This window comes from Ornithorhynchus anatinus, chromosome 18 (genome assembly GCF_004115215.2).
Source record: "Ornithorhynchus anatinus isolate Pmale09 chromosome 18, mOrnAna1.pri.v4, whole genome shotgun sequence".
Classification (NCBI taxonomy): domain Eukaryota; kingdom Metazoa; phylum Chordata; class Mammalia; order Monotremata; family Ornithorhynchidae; genus Ornithorhynchus; species Ornithorhynchus anatinus.
In genome coordinates this window covers 24,203,485-24,230,353 of record NC_041745.1, presented here as the reverse complement: position 1 = coordinate 24,230,353, position 26,869 = coordinate 24,203,485, and the positions used below count along the sequence as shown (strand labels likewise).

The 26,869-nt window shown below is 41.6% G+C and overlaps 1 protein-coding gene across 5 annotated transcripts in view; it reads right to left on the bottom strand.

The window, feature by feature from the left end:
* Positions 1-26,869, bottom strand: part of FAM53A (family with sequence similarity 53 member A) — a 96,182-nt gene that overhangs the window by 30,230 nt on the left and 39,083 nt on the right. For all 5 annotated transcript variants that reach the window (XM_029083138.2, XM_029083140.2, XM_029083139.2 and 2 more), the window contains 2 exons: positions 22,398-22,452; positions 19,282-20,078 (listed from right to left, as the gene is read on the bottom strand). In XM_029083138.2, the coding sequence (XP_028938971.1) occupies positions 19,282-20,078; positions 22,398-22,452 (852 nt within the window). The remainder of the gene's footprint in view (positions 1-19,281; positions 20,079-22,397; positions 22,453-26,869) is intronic.

Below are 26,869 nucleotides of genomic sequence, written 5' to 3'. Positions count from 1 at the left end.
TTTCAGAATTGGGCTCTTTGTCCTATGATCTTTCCAAAGCCTTCGCTCAAGAGGAGGAATACCTCCTCTGATTGCTACGTGTCAGGCTGCTCTATCTGGCACAGCAGTGCCCCAGCAATCCACTGCTACAACATATTTATCCATTCATTCAATCAGTCATATTAGAGCACTTACTGTGTATGGAGCACTGTACTGTGCTTGGGAAAGTATAATAAACATTCCTTGCCAACTGAGGCTGTGCATCATTATGCCTTAAAAGCATTTAATAATAATGCTATCTGTAGAGCATTTACTATGTGTCAAACTGCTCTAAGCGCTGGGGTAGATACAAGTTTATGAGGTTGGGCACAGCCCCTGTTCCACATGGGGCTCACAATCTTAATCCCCATTTTACAGATGAGGGAACTGAGACAAGGAGAAGTGAACTGACTTGCTCAGGGGTCTCACTGAAGACAAGTGTCAGAACCAGAATTAGAACCCAGGTCCATCTGACGTGCTAGGCCACGCTACTTCTCTTTGCTCTGGCCTCCTGCTTGCATATGCCTGATTTGTGTTTGCCAGACAGTAGTTCTTTCAGGATCCTGCTACCACTCACATGATGCAGTGTTCAGTGAGCACACCCTCCATGCTAGTGACTGTCATATCAGGTTTTCACTGTTATAATAATAATAATAATAATAGTGGTATTTGTTAAGCGCTTAGTTTTTGCCAGGCACTATACAAAGCGCTGGGGTGGATACAAACAAATTGGGTTGGACACAGTCTCTGTCCTATATGGGGCTCACAGTCTCAATCCCCATTTTATAAATGAGGGAACTGAGGCCTAAAGAAGTGAAGTGTCTTGCCCAAAGTCACCCAGCAGACAAGAGGTGGAGCCAGGATTTGAACTCACAACCTTCTGACTCCCAGGTCTGTGCTCTATCCATTATGTCGTGCCGCTTCTCGGCTTATAGGTGGTGCTCAAGAAGCATCTCCAGGATCTGGATATTTATTCTGTGGTAATACAGTGTTTTGCATATAGTAAACGCTCAATAAATACAACTGACTGAATGAATGAATGGTAGGTCTAGAGCTCAGTCATAAAAAGGTAGGGCGCTACCGCAGCTTAATGAAATGTTTTGTCCTAAAAGCTCACCCCATTACCAAGTGTTTTCAATATCCCAAAGAACAGAATGGCGGCCTTAAGCTTCCATCTTTGTCTACCTGTGTATAATTAGAAAGTGCACTTCTTGGTAGCAGAACCTGGAAAGCGCAGTCAGCCAATGAAAATCTTTGGTGATGAGTTGGGCTTCTTGGTGCGGACAGAAACATAACCCTCTTTTTCTTCAGGAATATTGTAGCCTACAATGTAGAAATGACTCTCTACCTAGCACTTGGGAAAGTAAGCTACAATATGGCTGTATTGTTGTAGAGTTGTATTATTAAAGTACGCTTGTTGTGGGCAGGGAAAGTGTCTACCAACTCTGTTGTATTATACTCTCCCAAAATAAAGTGCTCAATAAATACCACTGACTGATCGATTTCTTTGAGGCTGTCTACTTGGAATGAGTTTCCCAGTGAGAAGAGAATTCTGACACTACCAGTCTCCAGGTCCCTTGATGCAGACCCTCATGACAGAACAGAATAGATTCAGAGGATTTCCTCTCCTCAATTTTATTCCATTGGTGATCTGGAAAGGGTAACCAGAGTACAATTTCACCTCTGCCTTGGCCATTCATACTGTGAAGGAATACCCTTAGGCTCTTGACTTTCCCAAGGCATCCAAATTACTTAGTAGTTCCTACGTCCAGGACTGTTTTGAAAAGACTTTCAAATATTTTAGTGCCCTTGGGTTGCTCCCTGAACTGTTTCAGTTGTGGTGCAAAGTTCCCAACTGCTCTACTGTGTTTCAGGGTACGATTAATAATAATCTTCAGAAGGCGGAGATAATAATGTTGGTATTTGTCAAGTGCTTACTATGTGCAGAGCACTGTGCTAAGCGCTGGATGAAGCTCACAGTCTTAATCCCCATTTTACAGATGAGGTCACTGAGGCCCAGAGAAGTGACTTGCCCACAGTCACACAGTTGACAAGTGGCAGAGCTGGGAGTCGAACCCATGACCTCTGACTCCCAAACACGGACTCTTTCCACTGAGCCACACTGCTTCCCATGCAGATTGGAATCGTGCTGGTGATAGACACTCCATGGATACCCAGACACTCCATGGATACCCTGGTAATTTAAAAAGTTAAGTTCTCTCACCTTTCTTCTTGAAGATAATGATTATGGTGGTGCCTTTGAGGTCCGTGTCCTTTCTACTTAAATCAGAAATCTAATCCTCTAACTCAGACTATTTTAGATTGGGGAAAGTGGCTAGTTGTGCCCTAAAGGGTAAAAGTGATATACAGCTGTGCCTCACTTGGACCAAAATATTTTGAAAATCAAAACATATTTTGAAAAGAAATTAAATAACCTCTTCATAGGAAAATGCTTTTGTAATATGCAGGGAGGAAGATGGTGACTGTTCTTTAACTTCCCTTAAAATCATCATCATGATACGAAGTGCACATTGTTTTGCAACAGACGGCATGGGTACGGCAAATATTTAGATCACCAATGGCAGGGTTCTTATCAGTATTTTGAGGAAGAAAAATTCAGAAGCAGAGAAAAGTATCTTGAATGTAGTCTCTATCTATACATCTCCAAGCCCAAGAAACTGTCACTGAAGATTTTTACAAGTCAACAGTATCTGGAATGATTTTGTTTAAATAATGCTGAATATTCCATCCGTCTTCAAGACTTCTGAATTACAATGGATCACACTCCCAACATTCCTCATTTACATCCTGTTTCAACTTCACAAAGTCAGTTTTGACATACTAGCCTCCTTTATAGCACTAGTTCTGAAAATGAAAGCGAGGCGCACACTGGCGCTACAGGGAAATAGGGAAGCAATCTTTAAAGCCAAAAAATGGGGAGACAGTTGAGACAGTCACACTTCCACCCTATTATATAACCTCTCTGACTTGATATAAATACCTTAACGTCACTAAAAGTTGGAGGAATCATTTTGGAAACCCGGAATGTGAATAAGTTATTCCCCCATTTAAAATCAATTAATAGTACCTACTGAGCACATCTGTTGTACAAAGCACTGAACTAGGTGCTTGGGAAAGCACAAGAGAATAGGCAGGATCCACGTCCCCTAAGAAGTCAGAATATAGAAGGGAAGACAGACACTATAGTAGAGAAGAACAGATATAATATTTTCCCTGAGTGAAAATAAGTTACAGTGTTGTCTAAAGACACAGTTTTCAGGAACCAACTGTGTCCAAAACTTGAGAACGGCCTGAATGCCACACTGTTACTGTTCACCCCCGCCAAAAAAATGCATCAAATTTATCTAAATTTAAGGGGCATTTAAGAAGATGCAAATCCACGATTATTTTTGCAGCAGGCCAACCCAAACCTCAAGCCTAAGGGCATAAAAACGTGAGAGATTTTAAAATATTCTGTACATAAAGGCAAAACTTCAAGAATTAAACAGCCTCAGTTAAGTGCTCTGTCCCAGAACTGAAGTTCTTACCTGTGTTCTTCTGCTTAGCAGTCAATCCAGAGTACAGTTTGCCCCTCTACCGCCTACAAATTTCCAATTTTAAGGTAGCGTAGAAGAGGAAAAGAAAGGTATGCATCATCACAGAGAAATTCACACTTAAAGCTAAAGAAGTGGCAATGCGCTCTTGGAAAATAAACCACGAAAAAATTTCCCTGCAGCTCGAATGCAGCTTCCCCAAACCACACCTCATTCTAGGTGGAGCATTTAAAATGTATCTTTGAGGTTTTAATTTAAGGCTGAGGTACTCGTGGGACAGGGGCACTGGATACCCAAGCTCCCCCCTCCAATTTTGGGTAGAAAGGGAACAATCTTTGATCCTGTTTGATAAATCTATCCCCAAGCCTATCAGAGTCATAATATGGGTGTGCAAAAACCTCTAATGAATAAAAAACCTGAAAAAAAAATTCAAATCATTCCAAAACTGCTCTTTTAAGTCAAAACTTCTGCTTTCACAAAAATGCTCCGGGCATCCTATCATTAAGAGTAAATGAGGAAAATTTTCATTCATCTTTAATCCAAAGTACAGGTCAGGCAGAATGCAGTAAACTGTGCTGCTTTAATTTTGCTATTAAAGATTCTTTACCATTTCAAAATGAACAATACTTAAATTAAGGTACAGCCAACTCTATCAAAACTCAGAAGTATTCCATTATTTATAATCCAGCAGTAAACGCATCTATACACAAATAATTCAGTCAACCTTGAAAACCAACACGACCTACACCTTAAAGATCAAGTCACCACAATACAGCAGAGTACTGTTGTTGCCCCACAACTCTAAAAGTTATCTCACGGTCTCTCAAACTGAAATTACTGAAGCTAATACGGCATTGCAAATAAGCCCTAGATTGGAAACCCCTTGAGTGCAGGCAACATATCTTCCAATCCTTTTATTTTATTCCCCCAAGCTTACAGTACAAGGCTCTGGACACAGTAAGCACCCAAAACCATTGATTGATAAATACTACTGGTTCAAACCATAAAGTAGGTAACATTCTCAGAAAAAAGACATGTTTAGAGAACTTTTACAATATAAATGCCAGTATTTAGACTTCACATAGCCACGCAACCCAGCTACCCAGATTTGGTACAGACTGTTTGTTTTTAAAAAGCCGCTGTTCTTCTAGACAAACACAACTCTAATAAATTATCTTTATTGACCAAGAACCTTAGAATTCACTGATTCAAATCTTGAGGTTCCTTCAAGAGATTCCATCCCTCTCCCCAACCCATTGGCCCCCACCAATGACCTACAGTTCTGTGAGATTCTTTATCAAAAATATTTATTATATACTTAAAGTTTGCTCACATCCCGAAAAATTCAGCTGAACAAATCTCCTATCAGGGTTCCATAAGAAGTAGTGTAGCCTAATAGAAAGACCACTGGCCTGGGAGCCAGAGGACCTGGGTTCTAAACCCAGTTCCATCACTTGGCTGCTGTCTAACGTTGGGCAATTCACTTCACTTCTCTGGGCCTCAAAACAGGGATTCAATATCTGTTCTCACCCCTATTTAGACTGTGGCCCCCACGTGGGGGCCTGATTATCTCATAGGTACCCCAGTGCTCCATACAGTGCTTGGCACAAATTCTACAAAATTCTATATTTTAAACACTTCCATAAAAGCCTTTCCGAGACTTCAGTATTTTTAATCCATTCATCCATATCCTGGAAAACATTAATCTAAGTTGATTGTTTGGTCTTCTATTTATTGTAAACATGATATTTCTGGATAAGAGCCACTCAAACAGGGCTTAGAGTTTAAATCAAATCAATTGTTGGTATTTACTGAGTTCAGAACACTGTATTAAGCACTTGTGGATACTACATATGATAGACACAATCCCTGCCCATAAGGATCTTAATGTATTCAGGGGGAGACCGACATTAAAATTAATTACAAGCAGGAGAATTAGAAGAGCATAAGAAACGGGCCAACCTAGTGGAAAAAGCATGGGCCCGGGAGTAGCAGGCCTAGGTTCTAATCCCAACTCTGCCACTTGTCTGCTGTGTCACCTGAGGCAAATCACTTCACTTCTCTGTACCTCAGTTACCTCATCTGTAAAATGAGGATTAAGACTGTGAGCCCCATGCGGGACATGGACTGTGGCCAATCTGCTGATCTTGTATCTACTCCAGCATTTAGTGGATTGTTTTGCCCATAGTAAGTGCTCAACAAAAACCATTAAAAAAAAGTGCTGTGGGACAGTCACTATAAAGTGCTTTAAGAGGGGTGGCACTGCAGAGGGGAGGGCAGAGATGGGAAGTCAGTGTTTAAATCAGGGAAGGCCACTTGGAGAAGTGATTTTAGGAGGACTTTGAAGATGGGGAGAGTGGTGGGCTGTCCTTTAGGAAGGGGGAGTTCCAGGCCAGAGGGAGAACATGAGCAAGAGGTAGATGATGGGATATACAAAAATCGAGGTAGGTTGGCATTGGAGAAGCGGAGTGTTCGGATTGGGTTCGAGGTACTAAATTTCAATGTGGAAGGTTCAAGAGCAAAGATTATCACACCATTCTAATTGAAATAAAAGTGGTTCCAACATATTCTAAGTCCAACCACTGATCAATCAAGCAGTAATATTCACAGCATTTTCCACATGCGGAGTACTCTAATAAGCATTTGGGAAGGTATACTAGAGGTAGGAGGCATGACTCCTATCCTTAAAGACCTTAAATATTGCAGGGGAGACAGAAATTATTGACAGATAGGGAGAACTCCTTAAAGAGCAATGTATTTATATTGATATATACAAAGTGTGACAACAAGGGGCCTTATGGATGCAGAAGTGCAGAGATTGGTAGTTGGGAGGTTATGTCCTGGAGAGGAGAAAAATTAATCCAGGGAAACCCTCATGGATGAAGTGGACTTTCAGAAGGGCTTTGAAAGGGAAGGAAGCTGAGGTATGGCATGTTTGAAGGTGGAGAGTTTTTGGCCCAAGGAATGAAAGGCACGCTGCAGATGGAAGACTGAAAACAAGCAAGTTAAAGGGGACAGAAGGAACGGAGAGTACGGATTAGGGTGCAGTAAGTAAAATGCACCTTAAAGTACATCAAAGTAACTAAAAGCCAATGGTCAGGAGTTTCTGTTTGGTACAGAGATAAAGTGCTTTTTGAGGAGTTTGAGATGTATGCAGAATAAAATGTTGAGAAAGACGATCTGGACAACAGTGTGGGGAGAGGAAAGAGGCAGGAGGATAGGAGACTTGTTTACAATAGTATAGCTAGAATATGTGTCCACACCTGGACAGCGGCCACTGGGATGAAGAGGAAGGGACGGATAAGGGAAACGCTGTGTAGGGGAGAAAGCATTATCCTGGATTCCTCGCTTTCTTTCACTGAAACAATCCATCTTCCACTTAATCCAGTGCTAAGATTATAAATTTTGGGAATGGAGAAGATGATGATGGTGTCAGCTGAGTTTGGAAATTTACATGGAGGAGATGATTTGGCAAAGGAGGGAAGATATTCACCTTTCGGCTGATTGATCTGAAGTTGGCAAGTGGGGCACCCGTGTGGAAATGTCCTCCAGGCAAGAGGAGATGTGAAATTATAGAGGGGGAAAGATCTAGTCTAGGAAGGCAGATTTGGAAGTCATCCTCAAAGAGATAATAGCCAAATCCTTGGGGTGCAAATAGGCTTCCCCAGCGATCGAGAAGGGAAAAGAATAAGACACCCAGAGACACACTTGAAGGAAACCCAATTAGAAAAGCATCAGCGAAAGAACAGTCAGAGAAGAAGGAAGAAAACTAAAGGGGAACTGAGTAAGGTGTGATAAATGCAGAATAAAATCCTATACTCCTAAAAAAAAAAAAGGCGAAACTTTGCTAATGTCTCTATCCTGGAGAAATGTTTAAGAAATATCGATGATGTGTTCCCTCTTTGGGAACAAGGGAAGAAAAGAAACCACGATCGTGTTTAAGGATTAAGGATCCAGTGAGACCTTTTTTGGGTTTTACACACCCAATACTTGTGAATTTTTACCTCAAATTCTCCACTTATGTAAATATCTGTAGTTTCTTTATATTAATGTCTATCTCCTCCTCTAGACTGTAAGCTCACTGTGGGCAGGGAATGTGTCTGTTATATTGTTATACTGTACTCAAGTACTCCCAAGCACTGTACTAAGCTTAGTAAGTGCAGAGAGTAAGTGTTCAATAAATATAACTGACTTTAAAAAATTATGACTGCATCCTGCTGTATTCCATTTTAACATTCTCAAGTCATTTTCTTTTTACAGTTCATTCAGTGTTACATGGGGGAGTTTTTATAAAAATGCCAAGCCATTTCTAAGGGCAAGGTGGACACTGCTCAACTGACTAATGGGAGGGCATAAGTCAAGGATTCTTTCTAAACAATGTGAAAGGTATATTTTGGGGAAGACTACTGTGAATGTCTGCTATAAGCCATTTTTTTTTTTGACCCAAATGAAAGACCACAAACACTCATGCCAACATGGCCATTGGCTCTATGAGTGATTATCACTCCTGTGTGGGCAAAGTATCTCTGAATTATGCAGTGATTATCTTCCCCTCCTGGTTTTCTTCCTGTCTTTTTGGTAACTTCCCTGCTCATCAGCACTTTCAACAGACAATAAAACTCCAGCCACTCATGTTGTTACCAGTTACAAAATGCTGGTAAGAGGTTGTTTTGGATCAATTTTACTGAGTGGACTGAAATACTCTTAAAATGTGTTTTTCTATGTTTTCAATGTTGCGTGTCCCCACAGACACATAAGCAATCCACTGTATTTAGTGAGCGCTTACTGTGTGCAGAGCACCGTGCTTAGTACTAAGCACTTGGGGGAGTACAACTTAATGGAGTTGGAACACAGGTTCCCTGTCCACAATGAGCCTAGAGGATGAGTTTACAATTTAGAGGAGAACTTCCACTCTCCCGAACTCGGAGGTGACAAATGGGTCAAACCTGACATCATCCCGTACCCTTCACTATAGGTCAATTCCCACACTGTTAAATCCTGCCAGTTCTTACTGTGTGACATCTCCCAGGTGGCCCCTTTCCTCTCCTTGGTACAAGCTCTTCCCTGACAGTGGTTAGACGACTCTTTATCGTTCTCCCTGACCTCGGCTTCTTCTCCCTCCAGCCTATACTGGTGCTGCTGCACAGATCATCCTTCCTGAAGCATCGTCCAGCCCACCTCTCTCCTCTCCACTGGCATCCTATCTCTCGCCGCATCAAATAATAACCACACTAATAAGTATTAAGAATTGGGTTTTTGTTAGGCATTCACTACATGCCAGACACTACGCTAAGTGCTGCGGTAGATACGATAAATCAGGTGCCACATGGGGCTCACAGACTACGTAGGAGGGAGAACAGATACTGAAACCCCATTTTGCAGATGAGGGAACTGAGGCGCAGCTAAGTGACTTGCCCATGGTCAATTCGGTATGAAAATGCATCAACTTTTATTCAGGTTCTCTCTCAAAAAAGGAAAAAATTTAAGCCACAATGCTTGGATACAAGTGGATTAGCCAAGATTTAGCTTCGACTTGAACTCCTAGCAAGATCAAAAGGAATGTTGCTGGTCTAAACTTTGGTTGTCACCTGTGCCAAGTCTAAATAAGAGCATTTTTAGATTCAATTCCTTCAGCCACAACCTTTTTAATCCACTTTCCTAAAACCAACAATTGTATTATAGGCTTATTACTAAGGGTGACGTTAAAGCTGTTTCCCAGCAACAGCATTTTATAGATCTATCCTGGAAGAGAACTGTAGTAAAGTCAACAAGTAATTTCCTACAGGCATACATCTAAAATAATAGGATGGAGATTAATTACATATTTTGGGAACAATAAGAAAGCTTAGGTGCTGTGTCACTCAAGTTAGTATTTTTAAATCCCCACAGTTGCCCAAAATGTTAGCCGGAACACACATATGCTTTAATATTTAAACTACAAGTTGTGGTAAATGTACTGGCTTTTTTTAATGGAGCACCAATCACCTTAATTATTATGCATACGTGCAGGAGCAGAATTACTCTGACAAAAAGAGTGATGTGATCATTTTTCTTCCTTAAAAATCTAAATATGAATGAAAAAGAAAAAAATAAATAATAGGGGCAACTCACAAGCTCCCCTGCAGCAACAGAAATATATCTAAATATTAATGTAAACAGATCTGAATCCTTAGCAACCTGATAAAAGGCAAAGAAAACCTAGTCTTTTGAAAATAAGTAGGTCATGAAACCATTGTAACATTTCACTGAAAAACTCTATGACTAGTTTAGTAGTCTAAAGAATTCCATTCAGAAACTTATATAAAACAGGAAATTATGAAGCAAAAGCAAGAAATTCAGCAAAGGGGCAAAATATTGTGCATAGGCATAACCACTAGAATACACTGTAAACATATCCAAAATTGTCCACAGTATCATAAAATGGATTGTAAAAATGTGACCCACGATTTCTGGTGCTAACTTGAGTCACCAAAATAACTCAATGGCCTAGAAAGCATTATCTATCACACACACTGTTCTGAGGCTGCTTGTCAGACCTACTGATGGCAAGTGGAAGCACTACTGACTTCAGATTTTTAACATCTGAAACAGAGCTGCATTTATCGAGAATTGGAAATTAACTTTATCAAAGAGGTATACAGCCAGATCCCATCAAATATTTTTGAGAACTTGGAGACAAACAAGCAGACGCTAATGAAACGAAAAGGCTCAAAGCCAGTGCAACTAACCCCTAGAGAGAGTCTCAAGATACATTTTGAATTAATGTCTCCACTTAAAAATAACAGTACATTAAAGGGATCAGTGCACCCTAATTGCATTTTGGTTTTGAAGCACAAGTTTTTTAACTCAAGTAACGTTTGTGAGATCATTAATGTTTGTCTATAATTATTCAAAAACAAATTATTATTAATATCGGTCTTCAATAATAAAGTTACGAATGGGGAAGGAGCAAATTAAGTGCAAAAGATTACTTTGATTCTGTTTCCTGTCGACTATTTCTGAGAAGGATTTGGTGGGTGAGAGGAGGGGAAGTCAGGGTTGCAGTTAGACTAAGTAAAAACAGGCACCTATTAAGGTTGTTTTTCTTTGAGTGGCCATGATTACCTGATGGTCAGTTGCTTGGCCCCCACACAATTCAGAGTCACTCTAAAGCTCCCCAGACTTCCTTCCAAAAATTGAGGTCAATCAATTGTATTTATTGAGTGCTTGTTGTGTGCAGAACACTGTATTAAGAGCTTAAGATGCCTTCTCTCCTCTAGTTTCACTCTGTCCTTTTCTGAAAGCATTCCTTTCCCCTAACAGTGGTACACTTCTATAGCAGTCAACGTATTTCATTAAAATATTTCCTTGCACTGAGTTTGCTGGGCTCCGTGTCAAATGCAATCAACCAACGATAGCATTTATTGAGCATCTATTGTACACAGAGCATAGTACTGAAGCTTGGGACAGGACAAAAGATTTAGTATACATCATCTCTGCGCCCATGGACCATCACGGTATGGTGTTCAAGAGCATGGGTCTGGGAGTCAGAAGAGCTGGGTTCTAATCCTAGCTCTGTCATGTGGCTTCTGTGTGTGACCTAGGTTAAATCGCTTAACTTCTCTGTGCCTCTGTTTCCTCAACTGTAAAATGGGGATTCAACATCCGATCTCTCTTGTAGATTGTGAGCCCTGTGAGAGACAGGGACAGTGCCTGACCTAATTATCTTGTACCTTCCCCAGTGCTTAAAAGACTGTTTGACTATATAGTAAGCGCTTAACAAATACCACAATTATTCGAGGAGTTTATAATCTACCGGAGCTGCGGGGGGGGGGGGGGGGGGGGGGGGACACTTGTAATTAAATTAGGAGGAAGTGCTAGAGTATAATGTGCATAAGTGATATGGTGAAGAGAAAATGGGAGTACTTAAGTGCTCTAATGGAGTAGCTGGGCTGAGGTGGCAATTGGAGCATATAAAAGTGGAGAGATCCGATTAATTGACGAAAGCCTCCTGGAGGAGATGTGATTTCAGAATGGCTTTGAAGGTGGAGAGAGCTGTGGTCTATCAGAAATGAAAGAGGAGGGAGTGAGCAAATATTGGCAACAGACACAAAGGCGGAGGGAGGGAAGAAGGCACAATGAAAAGGGTAGTTTCATCCTATTTTCCATTAGTATTCGGTGCTGGTGACGGTGGTTAGGAAGTTGGAGGCCGTAAGATGACTTTACCACGTGACTGATGAGAATTTTTACTGGAACAATAAAATAAGATATTGAAAGACAGAAGCTTGTCCCATGCTTTGGAGACTGCTTTACTTGATTCTAAGGGGAGGTAAATTATGAACAGATACCACAATGTTCTAGTTGTACTTTGGCTGCAGAGGTCCCATGCGCATGAGCTTGTACAACCTTCAAAATGTGGGTGAAATCAAGCTCTTTTAAAAGAATTACTACTCAGTGAGATGCGTGAAAGGAGAAGATAAAGAAGATGCTTGCCTCGGGTGAGACAGCTGAAATGATATTTACTGTACTTCAATTTTTATTTAAAAAGAACACTATAATGAGCAGAAGCCAGAAGAACATAAATGAAAGTTGTGAAGTATTTGGATCTGTGATGTAAATAACATTACTAAGAAATAGAATAATGAAATACATAAATAACTCAAATGCATTCAAATCAGAGGAGACAGACGAACCCTAACTAGCATTTTTCCTCTCCTCAAATTAAAAATTTAACTACAATTATGCCAAGGAAAGGTCATCAAAACATTCAAGGTTGGCAAATGGCAAGGAAGTAGAGTATAATACATGCTTATCAACATAAAATGATTCTTACAAGTGACTGAACAATGGATATAACTACAGTAAAGATGCAGAGCTGATAATCACATAATTGCCTATTAAACTTACATTTCTGAATGAGAAGGATGGATAAAATTATTTGACGCTTTACACATTAAAGGTCGATATACTTCTACAAAGAATTTAAGTTTACAAGAATCGTCTACTAGTAAGGATACAAGCACACATTCTCTCTCCTCCAAGTGGAATACAACAACTGTGGTATTTCTTAAGTGCTTACTATGTATCAAGCCCTGTTCTAAGCACTGGGGTTGACACAAGGTAATTAGGTCATGTATAGTCTCTATCCCACATGAGGCTTATAGTTTAGGTTAGGAGGGCGAACAGATATTGAATCCCCATTCTGCAGTTGAGGAAACTAAGGCAAAGAGAAGTTAAGTGACTTAACCAAGGTCACAGAGCAGACAAGTAGCAGACCCAGGCCCCGTATTCCCAGGGTCCTCTTTCCTTAGTACACCATGCTGTTTCTCAATAAACCTTTGAGAACTGTAGAATTTCCAAGCCCCCCTAACATTCCATTACTATACAACAACTTTGCAGAGAGCAGTTATAAATCAATACGCTTATATTGCAATCTAAGCACTTCCATTGCTATTATAGAGGAAGATGCTCAACTCAACTTTATAGGCAGCACTAAAGTAGTAATAATGAGCTGCAGTAATACCTTGTCAGAGAATAGCTTCCTTTCAAGAAGTGCAAATAGTTCAAATGAATCAATAGTATTTATTGCATACCTACTGTAGACAGCAAACTGTACTAAGAACTTGGGAGTGAAAAAATAAAAGACAGCACGATCCCTGCCCTCAAAAAGCTTTACGTCATTTAGTGAACATTCCTGATCAACACGCAATGTTGGGGCAATCCTGTGAGTTTGAGACAGGGAGAAGAAAATTCCCAAGTCAGGATTAAGCCAGGGGCAGGGTTTTTCCTCCTTTCCCCGTCCACTATCTAGTTTAGTTACTCTAATATACTGCACTTCACTATTGCTCAATTTATGACCAAGAAAGGAGAAGGCAGGAAAATGTTTCTTCCTTCTAAGAGATATGCTCGTTTTCAGAGAGAGACCAATAACAGCCTCCATCTATGTTATATTTTTATATTTATCATTTTCCTATAATCGCCCAACTGACACTACAATTTCCTGCCTGTTGAAGATAAACCCAAAGGCCTACTACTTTGATGTTAAAGCATGCCTCCTTCTCTGCTCATATAAAGAAAACATTTTTGTGAATTAATGCATTGCAATTTTAAAATTGTGCCAATAACAGAGAATGACATCAAACTGTAAATCTAACAAGTAATTAGGGTTTATGGTTCAAAAAAAAGTCATTACAAAATTCATCTTTTGCAAGACCTAACTGGCACTAGTTTTTATATCAGTTGGCATTAGATGATTTATTCCAAGTCAGGGACAAAGACTCCAGAAATACGTCTATGTTGGACAAAATTAGAAGACACCTTAAACCTTAAGCGCTAGTTGACCACATAGCAAACTATAGGGTATTTCCTAAATTATTTTCAAGTAAGCTTACTGCAGTCAGGGAATGGGTCTGTTGCACTGTACTTTCCCAAGCTCCACAGTGCTCTGTACACAGTAAGAGCTTAATACCATAGATTGAAAAGAGTAAACATTTTTTTTTGTTCTACTCATAGCTCATTATGGTCAAGGAACGTCTACCAACTCTGTCGTATTGTGCTCTTTCAAGGGCTTAGTACAATGCTCTGCACATAGTAACCACTCAAAGAATACCACTGTTGATGATGATGATGATGACAGCCATGCTTTTCTAGCAAATAAAACTGCAAACTAGTTGATTACCTTATTGGGCTTTTGACAAAATTCTAGGCTATGACTCTGGCTCTCTACGCAGAAGTGTCCTACCTTTATCAAAATTGACTACCAAGAAAATATTGATTTTTGATTAAAAATTAACAAAGGCATGCATTGTGCATAAGACTCATTAATTTGAGGTCAGTTTAACAGAAATAATCTGCAGAGGATACCAAATATACAGTACAACCCCCTGGATTTGTCCATTAGAGTATAAGTTTCTTGTAAGCAAACAGTACTTCCCTGTTTTACCCGAGCTTTATCCTGTAAATGCTATTATTACTCAAGGTTAAAAAAAAAGTATCAGACCACAATACAGAATAAACCAAAAGGATCAGGATTGTAAAAGTTCAAACCTTAATGGGGAAACAAAAATTTAAAATAAGGTGATATGGGTGGGTTAAAAGTTAGCAGAAACTACCTAAATGTCTTTTGCAAATTCATGGTTATAAAAGGCATTTGACTGCAAATATATTGCTCAGATTAGTTTAATTTAAATAATTTGATGGTAAGATTTTGGCCAAGAAAGTGCATTCTAACTGCACACATGTGAATAAGAATAGTTTCAGAAGGATGACTTTATACAAGCTCGCACACAAAATGATGTGATTTTCCTTCTCAAGTCTGTAATTATCTTGGCATCTGAGTTTGATTATTTTTTGTTTTGCGTAAGGGCAATTATTTGAGAACTTCATGTTGGCATCACCTATGCAACTGAAATCACATTAAATTTCAAAAAAAAAAATTTGATAAAGCCTCTGATCAAGTGTGGGAAACACAAGAAATCTATGTTCAAATCAGGAAAAGAAACTGATGAGTCTTCAGTTTTATGCTGCCACCCAATATAACTGCCCTTGATTTGCACTTATTCAGTCGTATTTATTGAGTGCTTACTGTATGCGGAGCACTTTTCTAAGCACTTATGCACCAAACCCTAATTTTGATATCTGTCTCCCTTTCTAGATTGTAAGCTCCTAGTGGGCAGAGGACATGCCTAACAACTCAGCTAAACTGTACTCTCCCAAGCACTTAGTACAGTGCTCTGCACGCAGCAAGCCTCCGTAAATGCTACTGATCGGTTCACAGTGCTTAGAACATTGCTTGGCACATAGTAAGCACTTAACAAATGCCATCATTATTATAAGAAAATCTGGGGAATGGGGCATGTTGGTTTTTCCAAGGGCTCATTGAAAAAAATCTTAATTTAGGACAAACTTGATGGCAAGAGAGAGGTCAAGGAGTTCACGGCCACTTAGGTTGAGGGAGAGAAGGGAAGTTAAAGTAGAGAAATTCCACCGGAAAATAACTCCCTCTCGTGATTCCCTTCCCGAAGACAGACACCAGTCTGGACTAAGCAGAAAAACCAGATAGAGGGCCCTGTAGATTTGATATTGTAATTGCTCCCACCATTTCATCACCAAGAGTCCCATTAGCGAGGCTGATTGTGTTTGTGGAGGGGTGAGAGGAGGAGGGGAGGAAAGAAGGACCAACCCCAGCCCCTCCCCGGCACACAAAGCCTTGGGCTTCTGGATAGGGACGTGGCTCAGTGGAAAGAGCAAGGGCTTAGGAGTCAGAGGTCATGGGTTCTAATCCTGGCTCTGCCGCTTGTCAGCTGTGTGACTTTGGGCAAGTCACTTCACTTCTCTGTGCCTCAGTTACCTCATCTGGAAAATGGGGATTAAGACGGTGAGCCCTGCATGGGACCTGATTACCCTGTATCCACTCCAGCGCTTAGAACAGTGCTCGGCACATAGTAAGCACTTAATACCAACATTATTATTATTATTATAGGGAGCCCCAGATATTGCTCTGCTTGGCCCTACCCTAGGGATGGCCCAGTCTGATGACTGATCTACTGGTGACTACTACAATGGAAATTTGGACTGAGATTTTCTCTCTACCCTCTATTATGCTTTTTTGGAGGAAAGACATTTTCCAAAAAGTACAAGTGAAATGTATTATTTCAGAACCTGAAGGTTAGGCGACACAAATAGAGAAGTTGGTGAACTGAATGGCTGCCTTGTAGGAATCTTATTGGCCACATATGCATTTTGTTCTCACGACAAACGAAAATTTGATACTAAAAGGGTGCTGAAACTCCACTGCCATACTGGGTTTGAAAATTGGGTGGTTTTAATACATTGTGGTTCATAGACGGCACAGTCTATGTTTTATTTTGTTTGCCAAGTTTTGAAAGTGCTTACTAAATGCCACTCATCTCGCCACTTAAACTGAAATAACCTGTACCATGTAGTGATATGGGGCCTCTGCCATGAAGACACATCTTGGTTGATTCTAGAGGAAATAAACTGCAAACCACTTCGGTTCGGAAGTCAGTGCTCATCCTGGAGATGGATCTATTTGGTATTTGGTGAGGAGGCAGGGAAGAAAATCTTTTTACCTAAGCTAAGCATGCTTGCCAGATTAAAAAAGTCAAATGACCAGAGGTGGATACATTACCAGAGATAAGGTCATGATAACTCTCTCAATCTGCATCCCTCCAGATGTTGACAACTAGAGATCTAGAGGTAGGACTTTTTTCAGACTGAATGTGGATGACAAACACGGTCAGTTAGAAAATATAAACATCAGATATGTTCTTTCCAGAAAGTGCCTTCTAGTGTTAGATTTCATGACTGAACACAGAGCTAAAACTACATGACACGTGAATGTAACAACTGCCTTCTTCCTTTATCTTCATACCAGTCAGCTAGATTATAATCTCCTCAGAATTCTGTCTACCCCTCTTTCTATTTGTCCATTTATTTCTACTTCATAAACACTCACATACACATGCAAAAACACATTGCTGAGTGGTGTCTCCTCTCCTTTCTAATTAGCTTTCGCCACATGGAGATCTAGTCACAGATTCTGCCAAGGAGCTAAGAGCTTGCCTATGTCTTCCCTGCAAACTGCTGCAATGCTCCCCAAAGCCCTACGGGAGCTTGTAGGTGTGATCAGGTTTCACAACTGTGAGCACCATGCCACAGTTTGAGCCTTTAAACATTCCAAGACTCAAAGCTTACCTTCCTGATGGGGAAATACACACACACATGTATTTCACAGTACAAACTCTCAAGCACTAGTCAGTCAGTGATATCTGAGTGCTTACTGTGTGCAGAGCACTGTACTAAGCACCTCAGTTAAAGGTGGAGGATTAAACACCTCTCTTGGTCTCTTTAAAACCATTAACCCAACCAACCAGTTTGTTCTGGCCCCTGAACTACTCTCAGATTGCTTACTGAGCCATTTTTTCCTGTTCCTTTAATTTCCTTACCCTCCATATTGCTAACTATATCTCCAGAACTCTAATCTCCAATCTGAAAGGGAAGATCCTTCCCCTCAAAGAGCTAACCCTCTTCATCATAAATGAGCAAAGCAACACCAGTAAATAAGTGCCTTCCCTCTAGCTATTGCTCTTCTCTGCGCCATCAAGGAGACTTCATCCCATTAATAATAATAATGGTATTTATTAAGCACTATGTACCAAGCACTGTTTTAAGCGCTGGGGGAGATACAAGATAATCAGATTGCCCCATGTGGGGCTCACAGCCTTAATCCCCATTTTCCAGATGAGGTAACGGGCACAAAGAAGTTAAGTGACTTGCCCAAATTCACACAGCTGACAAGTGTCAGAGCCAGGATTAGAATCCACGACCTCTGACTCCCAAGCCATGCTCTTTCCACTGAACCTCTCACCCCTGAGTACTTCCCACTTGGAAGGAATCCATTTATGGTTTGGACCAGATTCCCGATATCAGAAATCCCTTTAGGAAAATGGCTAAAGAGGAAGACAGACTCTTCCCCCTCCACCCGCTCAAGTTCCCTGAGGTCCCATTATCTCCATGTGACAAGGCCGAAAAGGACCGAAAGTGTCTTTCTCACTAGGCAAGCAGACAATTCTTCGGGAGGTTTGGTATAGCAAACCAACCAATCGCCAAGCAGTTACTAAATTCCGGCTCACTTGGCTGTGCCAAATATGCTGTGCCTTCGGAAAAGCCCCTGAAAATAGACATGGGTTACTATGTGCCAAATTAATTTGAAAAATGTAACATTATCTTCTGGATACAACTGAGTGTCTTAGAAAACACTGTCCTGAGGTTCAGTAGCACTAGCTTGGAAGTCGGCACAGTGTTCTTTCCTTGTAAACAATTATGGTTTAGTCCTTCTGATGGACAAATGTGCATTTGCTGTTATTAAAACTTTCTGAAGCATCCGTTCATTCTAAATGTTCACATTTTCCACTATGCACAATTTGCCAAAGAGTAACACCACTGATCTGCACAACTAACACTGGCTTTATACCAATGAGAGCTTAATAGGATGCTTTGCTTATGCAAAAATGAGAAAATTACCATGTCACAGATCTGCCTTTCCTTTTGTTCAGTTATTACAGAGATCCATTAATTCCAAAAGGCTACTCTGGCATCATTAAGAGTGACAGCTTTAGAGTGTTACCTGTGGGTTTCAGGATGGGTCAGGGCACCAGGCAAGTGGCCTGGAGGAGTTCATGTTTCCCTCCAATCTCCTGACCTACTATCAAGAACCAATGAGAGGGAGTAATTTAGCCCAATACATCTCAGAATACTAACCCTGACCAAAAAAAAAAAAAAATCACACTTTCACGGAAACTTTAGTTTCTCACCTCTAAGAATCTCCAAGGTAAGAAAGGGTGATGGAATCAGTAAAATTCAGTTTTGTCAGTGTGTTTCAATAATTATTCACAGCTCCATCCCACTTTAAACAAGGTTACTATAAACACCCCAATAGCACCGTTAGAATCTGTAGAGGTTAGCACTCGATGATGGTACACTGCAGTTAGATGCAAAAGGGATTGCACGAGCAGCCAAATGAACGTCTGAAGCTGCCTCCCTACCCACCCCCTAACCTCCCATTACCCCAGAGTTTTGCCCCGTGCAGAAACAGAAGAGCCAAAAGGAGATCTACTTGGTTCCTTACAAGAGGCACAGCTTGGCTAGGAACAGTTGGGGTACGAGGACTGTTTTCAGGCCCTACCCCTCAAGAAAGTAAAAATCTCACCCGTGTCATTTTAAAAAAGTCTAAAGATGGGCGATTCCACCGCACGTCTTCATCACGTCTGCGCTTTAGCCGGCTTTTCTTGTCGTTCAGTACGCAGGGCTGTGAGCGGCATCTCAACAAGCCCTGGCGCCGACTAAGCTCTGGTGTCGAGGTGGGCGTGCTATTGGCCGAAGGCAAGAGGTTCCCCGTCTCGGTAATGTGCTCCTGTGAGAGAGAGAGGCGCCGCCTCGGGTTAAAATCGCCCGGTCCTCCGGAATTCCAGCGGAAAGTCGAACTCGTGCTACCCTCGCTACTGTCCACGAAGCCGCTGCTGGCAGAGGAAGGTCTGGGTATGGGGGAGGTGTTGAAGCCGGGGACGGTGAAGATGTTATTGAGCGACAGGACGTTCTGCGGAAGGCTGATGCTGGTGCTCCTCTGGAGGGTGGCGCTCCCGTGGCTGTTGCAGCGCTGTAGAGTGGCACTCCCGCCGCTATTGCAGCGTCTCTTGGAGACGGGAGTCCAGACCTTGGAGCTGCCGGGTTTCCACGGGGACCGACAGCGGGCGAGTTCGTCCGGCTCGGACAGCGAGCGACAGTGTCGTTTGGTAGGCGGGGCCAGCGGCTGCCCTGAGTTTTCGTTTAGGTTTAGTTCGCTGATCCACCCCGACACCATAGATGGGCTGGGGGAGTCCTGCTGCCACTGCAGCCCCATGCTCTTGGCGGCGCTGAACGGGCACGACGGAAAAGGGAAGGCCGAACTCTTGGTCACCTCGCTTCGGATCGGACAGCCCCCATTTAAAACTCTCCAAGGGCTCTCTTCTAACGAAGAAAAGGCGGCGCCACCAAGTTTGGCAGAAAGGGGAGACGAAAGGAAAGGGGAGGAAAAAAAAGAAACGTTAGCCGACAGGAAACGAGTTCAACCAAGTAACTGCAAATTGAACTGAACGGTAAACACGTAAATTAGCCCAAGGCCGAAACATGAAAGAAACCAGGCCAGGATGAAAGAAATTGGGTGGCACACCTATTCTGTAGCATTTTGGGCTGGGTTTGGAGGGAGGAAGGAGTGATGATTTTGTGGCAGGCGGATGCTTGTGTGGTTTGGATGTAGTGATAATGGGAGTGAGAGAGGAGGGGGAGAACTGGCAGCTGTGCGTGCACCAATGCAAATTTGGTGCAGGTACATTATTCGGCACATGAATTTTATCTGGAAGGCTAATTTAGGCTCCTCGGCAGTTTCACTTTAAAGGGAAACAAACGTGAAACAAAAGTAACCACAAATCAAACTTTTTAAAAGCCTGCCTATTTCCCCCCTTCTGAATTCTTCGGGAAGTAATCCAAATGTCTTTTTTTTTCTTTTCACCCTGAAGAAGGAAAACCTATCAGGGAGTATAGGTTAAGTATTTTGATTTTTGTCTATTTAAAGAGAAGAATCACTTTCCACTAAGTGAGCAATAGTTTGGGTACTTCGGAATCAATGGGAGCAAATTTATTCCAAAGACAAAGTAAGGGGCCTCAATAGCTTCCCTCGGGGCACACAACCATCACTGTTGCTGGATGATTTTCACAACGTTAATTTAGCTAGAACGCACATTGGGGAAAAATTTAGACTTATTCCTTATAGTCTGCATTAAATCTGCCGTGAACATCAGCATGGAATGAACTCTCTTCTTAAAGAAATTCGACAAGGACAAAAAAGGGCAGGAGCCTACCCAAGGCTAAAATGTGAACAAAAATTGACAAATTTATAAAGAAAATAAAACCCAATTCTTCAGGTTGATGTGGCCAAATACATCAATACCAGATTATATTGATAAGTGTGGGATTGGCTAATTAAAATGTTTACATACTCATCGCATAAGTATTAAAAGAGGTGTATTAGGTGTAAATAAAGTTTTGTAAAATCCAAACTTTTTTCTGAGGTTATTTTTTGCTAAGATTTTACTTCATAACCTGAAACTCCTGTTACTGTGGATAAAGCTAAATATGGAGAATATGATTTTTAAATATTCCACAAAACAAAAATATTTTTGGAATTCTAAGCATGGATCATAATGGCATTCATATTGTGTTCTTTACTCCCTCTAAAAAGAAACGTTTCTCCCTTCGCCCCACTCTCTTTTTACCTCCTAAAGAATACTCAAAAATCCAAGACAGTGATTCTAAATAAGATATTACTTTGAGCACTAACATCTTCCAGAACTTTGAACAAAAGGAGAGTAGCACCTGGCTATGGGTACTGGGGGGGAAGGGAGGGGAAGTGGCAGAGAAGGGAAAATGAGAAGCCTATGCTACCAGCCAACCCTTATACTCTTTCGAGAATTTGTTTTTTTGGACTACATTCAGCTTTGTTTTACAGCTGTTCTTCCACATTATATAGTTAAAGATTTTTAAATAAATGTTCTACAAAGAAATAAGCCAGTCAAACTGACAATGAGACCCTTGTCCTGCTTTTATACTACAGATGAAAAATTCCCTCTTCCAATAAGGTCAGGGTAAAAGTTGGGATATTCAGAAATCCACCACATGTTTCAGAACTAAAATGTACAAAATAGACAGTAGTAAAAAACAGTATATAAAGCCTTCTCATTTCATAATTACGTTACACCTCTGCCGTAAGTTTCTTCAAGACACAAAGCTTGAACATTTTAAAAGAGGTGCAAACACCAGTATACACACACCTTGTATAATTGTTAAAACAACTCCTGCAGTTCTCAAAGTGAACCCTTGATCTTTACCTAATTTTAACAGCAAAGTTCAAATAGTTCACCTTATGTGCAAAAGCCACTTTGTAGTATGTGGCTCTATGGTGCCCAAAGAGGTGAGACATAAGCTTGTCAATTTGCTATCTTCAAAGACCACAGAAAATAGAGTTGGAAAAATGCCCTGCTTTTGAGTACTTATCTACCCAAATTAATGGTGAAAAAAAAAAGTACGCTACATGGGCTTTTGCTGTGCAAAGCAGATTACAAATACAAAACTAACACCACTAAGGACTCCCAGTATTGTTCAGTGACTAGTTTGAACCAGCAAGCTCCACAACAGCACAGCCCATTCCTCTGCTTTACCTGATTTGCACCAGAAAGGCTGCTTACTATACCAATTACCTCGGTAAGACACAGCTACTGCTTTGGAACTTACCATTGATTTCGAAAGGGAACAAACTGCCACTTTTGTTCAGCTTCTCAGATGAGTACTGAAATTAATCAGAGAAAGAGGTTTCAACACCATACAATTACACATGGTGTGAAAGACAATGAGCGCAAACCTTGCCAGGAAACATTAAAAGGTCTTTAGTCGTCAAAGCAAATTCAGTTCTGTTTTCTCCACAAACTATTCTTCCGAAAGTTTAAAAGACGCAAGGGTACCATCCCTCTTGTGGTTGGTTTGGGAGCCTGGGTTGTGAACGTTTGTAGCTTTATAATTGAAAAATTCGGTGCCTGAAAGGAGCACACACTACGTTTTTTAGCAGCATTGTTTAGGTTAACTGTTCCAATTTTGTCTGTCACTTGCGGTTTCAGAGTCATTCTGCAGAGTCAAATACGATTTTTTGCCTCAGTTTCTGCATCTGTAAAAAGCACACTGTTCCTAACTTACCTGATAGGATCCTTTGAGGAAAACCTAAAAAAATCATCACAGAGCAGACAACTACTATGCAAATGGTGATGATGGCATCTGTTAAGTGCTTACTACGTGACAAGCACTGGTCTAGGCGATAGGGTAGATACGAGCTCATCAGGTTGGACACTGTCCTTGTCCCACATGGGGCTCACAGTCTTAATCTCCATTTTACAGATGAAGTAAGTGAGGCACAGAGAAATCAAGTGACTTGCCCAAGGTCACACAACAGACAAGTGGAGGAGCCGGGTCTTTCCGACTCCCAGGCCTGTGCTCTCCACAAGGCCACACTGTTTCTCTAATTAAATGCATAACAAGTTCAATTCTTCCTCCGAGAAGAGACAGAAGGGTGTTGTAACCCACAGAGCAGCACCCTTGCTCGCCCTCCTTATGGGGACAGGGAGGTGGTGAAGCAAAATTACTTCTTTTCCGATATGAAGTGCTGTAGCTCGGTGTATGGTCAGTTCATGTGTCACTCGGGTTACTCTGCACGCCTAGTACAGGGCATCAGTCAAATGTTGTTACTACTACTAACACATTCTTGGGTCAGCCCCAACTACACAAGTGTGAAAGTATAGTTAAGACTTAGTGAAGTTGGGGCCAAGGTTATGCTCCAACATGACCATCTTTTTGCTCTGCTGCCATAATTCACAGGTAACAAGGTATTCGAGCGTCCCCATGGAGCCAGAGATTCAAATATCTTAGTAAAAGTGACCATACATTTCTCAACTCTTCAATCCTACCCACTCTACACTTTCTCCAGCGGGCAGGATTCAGGGAGGAAAATGCCGAGGGAGGAGAAAAGAGGAAAAAGAATTAAAGAGGAAAGGTTAAGTAAACAGAGATCGGTTTTTCCTTCACAAGATTTCCTAGATCCCTTCCCCGCCCCATCCCAATCCAAATGACCATCAACCCGGATCCAGGCAAGTCAGTCAAGAGTTTTTGTTGAGCGCTTATTCATCCATTCATTCAATCATATTTATTGAGTGCTTACTGTGTGCATAGCACTGTACTAAGAGCTTAGAAAGTACAATTCAGCAATAAAGAGAGAAAATCCCTGTCCACAACGGGCTTACAGTCTAGGGGAGTGTAGACAGACATCAAAACAAGTAAACAGGCATCAATATAAATATAATTTTATTAATAATAATAATGGTATTTGTTAAGCGCTTACTATGTGCCAAGCACTGTTCTAAGCACTGGGGTAGTTACAAGCTAATCAGTTTGACCCACGTGGGGCTCACAGTCTTAATCCCCATTTTACAGATGAGGTAACTGAGGCGCAGAGAAGTGGCTTGCCCAAGGTCACGCAGCAGACAAGTGGCGGAGCCGGGATTAGAACCCACGACTTCTGACTCCCAAACCTGTGCCGTTTCCACTAAGCCATGCTGCTTCTGCTTCTTATTACTATTAATAATAGATATTGTACAGAGCAGAGAGGAAGTGAAAATCAGCTTCCTGCCCCACCTCCCCCGGGGACAACCACGCTGCCTCCCCTTTGCATCATCCAGGATCCTCCTTCGCATCCTGCCTTGCCCCACCCAGAGCAGGGAGAGATGCAGCTGCAGCTTTACAAAGCCTTGGAATGGCGGCTGCAACTACTGCAGGTCTGACTTGGACTCTGATCCACAAGGAGCCTGAAATTCTGCTCTCTGGCCACAGTACCCTACTGGCTTTTCGTTTTCATTTGGTGCAAATGTTTGGTGTTTGGTCTCATCTCTCCCTGTGAGTCTCCTGCCAATCCCCTTCCCTGGCCTTCCACTGTGAGACCGAGCTCCCCGAGGGCCGGGATGGCTTCCAGGGTAGGGGAAGTGCTGGTCTGTAGGATGAGAAGCGGGGGAGGGTGTTCCAGGACAGAGGGAGGATGCGGGCAAGGAGCTGGCAGCGAAATAGACAAAATGAAGATACGGCGAGGTAGGAGACTGGTGTTGAAGGAGCGAAGTGTGCGGGCTGGACTGTGGGAGATCAGTGAGGTAAGGTACGATGGGTGGAGCCGACTGACACCTTATTGTGGAAGGTAAGGAGGTGGAGATGGCTAGGCAGCCATTGAAGACTTTTGAAGAGCGGTGGGATATTGACTAGACATTTTAAGAAATATGATCTGGGCAGCAGAATAACAATAATAATAATAATTATGGTATTTGTGAGGTGTTTACTCTGTGCCAGGCACTGTCCTAAGAGCTGGGATGGATACAAGCAAATCGGGTTGGACACAGTCCCTGCCTGACTTGGAGCTCACAGTCTCGATCCCCATTTTACAGATGAGGTGACTGAGGCACAGAGAAGTGGCTTGCCCAAGGTCATACGGCAGACAAGTGGCACAGCGCGGACTAGAACCCATGAGCTTCTGACTCTGAGGCCCGTGCTCTATCCACTACACCACGCTGCCTCTGAAGTAAGGACTGGAGAAGGATAAAACAGGAGCCAGGGAAGTCAGCCGGTCAGCAAGATGATAAGCTCGTTGAAGGGAGGGGACATGTCTGCCAACTCTGTACTATTATACTCTTCCAAGCACTTAGTACAGTGTTCAGCCCATGGTAAGCACTCAATAAATACCACTGATTGATTGATAATAGGTACTTGGAGAGGCTGTTTGGATAGAGAGGAATTGAGAGTTGACAGAATTTGGTGACAGACTATGTATAATGAAAGAGAAGTGAATCTAAAAAAAAACCCCTGTCTCCACCATTAACACCATCCAGATATTGCCCCATCTCCCTCCTACCACTCCTGTCACATTATTATTATTATGGCATTTGTTAAGCGCTTACTATATGTCAGATTCTGGACTAAGCACTGGGCTGGATATAAACAAATCAGGTAAGACACAGTCCTTTGTCCCACATGGGGCTCACAGTCTCAATCCCCATTTTACAGATGTGGTAACTGAAGCACAGAGAAGTTAAGTGACTTGCCCAAGGTCACACAACAGACAAGTGGCAGAGCTGGGATCGGAACCTGTGACCTTCTGACTCGCAGGCCCGTGCTCTATCCACTACACCCTGCACTTCCTCTCCTTCAGCTCCCTCCTCGACTCTACAATGCAGCTTTTGCCCCCTTCATTCCAAACTGCATCAACAGACTTAAGCTTTCAAAAAACCCAAACCCAGTTCTCCTATAATGCACTCTCACGGGCCCCTGTATTAAGCAAAACCTGTACTGGAATACTCACTGCGATTAACACTACACCCATACACACATCACCCTAGAACCAGGCAGGCTCAAACTGGAAGAACATTTGCTGTTTCTTCCAAACCGCTCTAGCCAAAATGCATTGTGAAAACAAATGTTTTGACAGACCCCAGTAAATTATAAACAGCTCAGAAAGCTCTTTACTGTTTATATAGTTCCTCATCTAATTTGTTTTATGATATTAGCCTCTTCTGTCTTAAAAATGTAGACAAATTTATATTCTAAGCAAAATTTGCTGCTGTGGGTTTGTTTGCTTTTTTTAGGGGGATCCAATAGGGGAGAAAAGAACCTGATTATTTTAGCATGCCTCCATTACAGGCTGTTTTTGGATCTTGTTTTCTGTATTAAGCCAAAAAAGATAGTATTGTTTAGAGACTTCCTTTCAAGATACAAGTACAGTTTTAAGTAAACATCCTTCGGCAGTGGAGCATTTTTGTTCAGTGATACAAAACCTTGAACTTTGAGGTTACAGCTAAAGCGCTGAGAACTCAAAGAAATACTCTGGGAAATCCAGATTGTACGTCTATTAGTACATGAAAGTTTTACAATAAATTTCACTCTAGAATAGCTTTTCCCCCCAAGGACTGTATGCTTTAGATTATTTTCTTTTTTTTAAGTTAATGTTAAGCCACATTTTGCTTAACATGATAAAGACCAGCAAGGCCTTAACTATTAAAAACCAATGGACTTAAGGATTTCAGGACACTAATTTAGACTTCCAATCTTAATTGCAATTTAAGGAGAAAAGACAATTATAAGAGGCATTCTATTATGTAAATATAAGATGACTAACATCAGAGCCT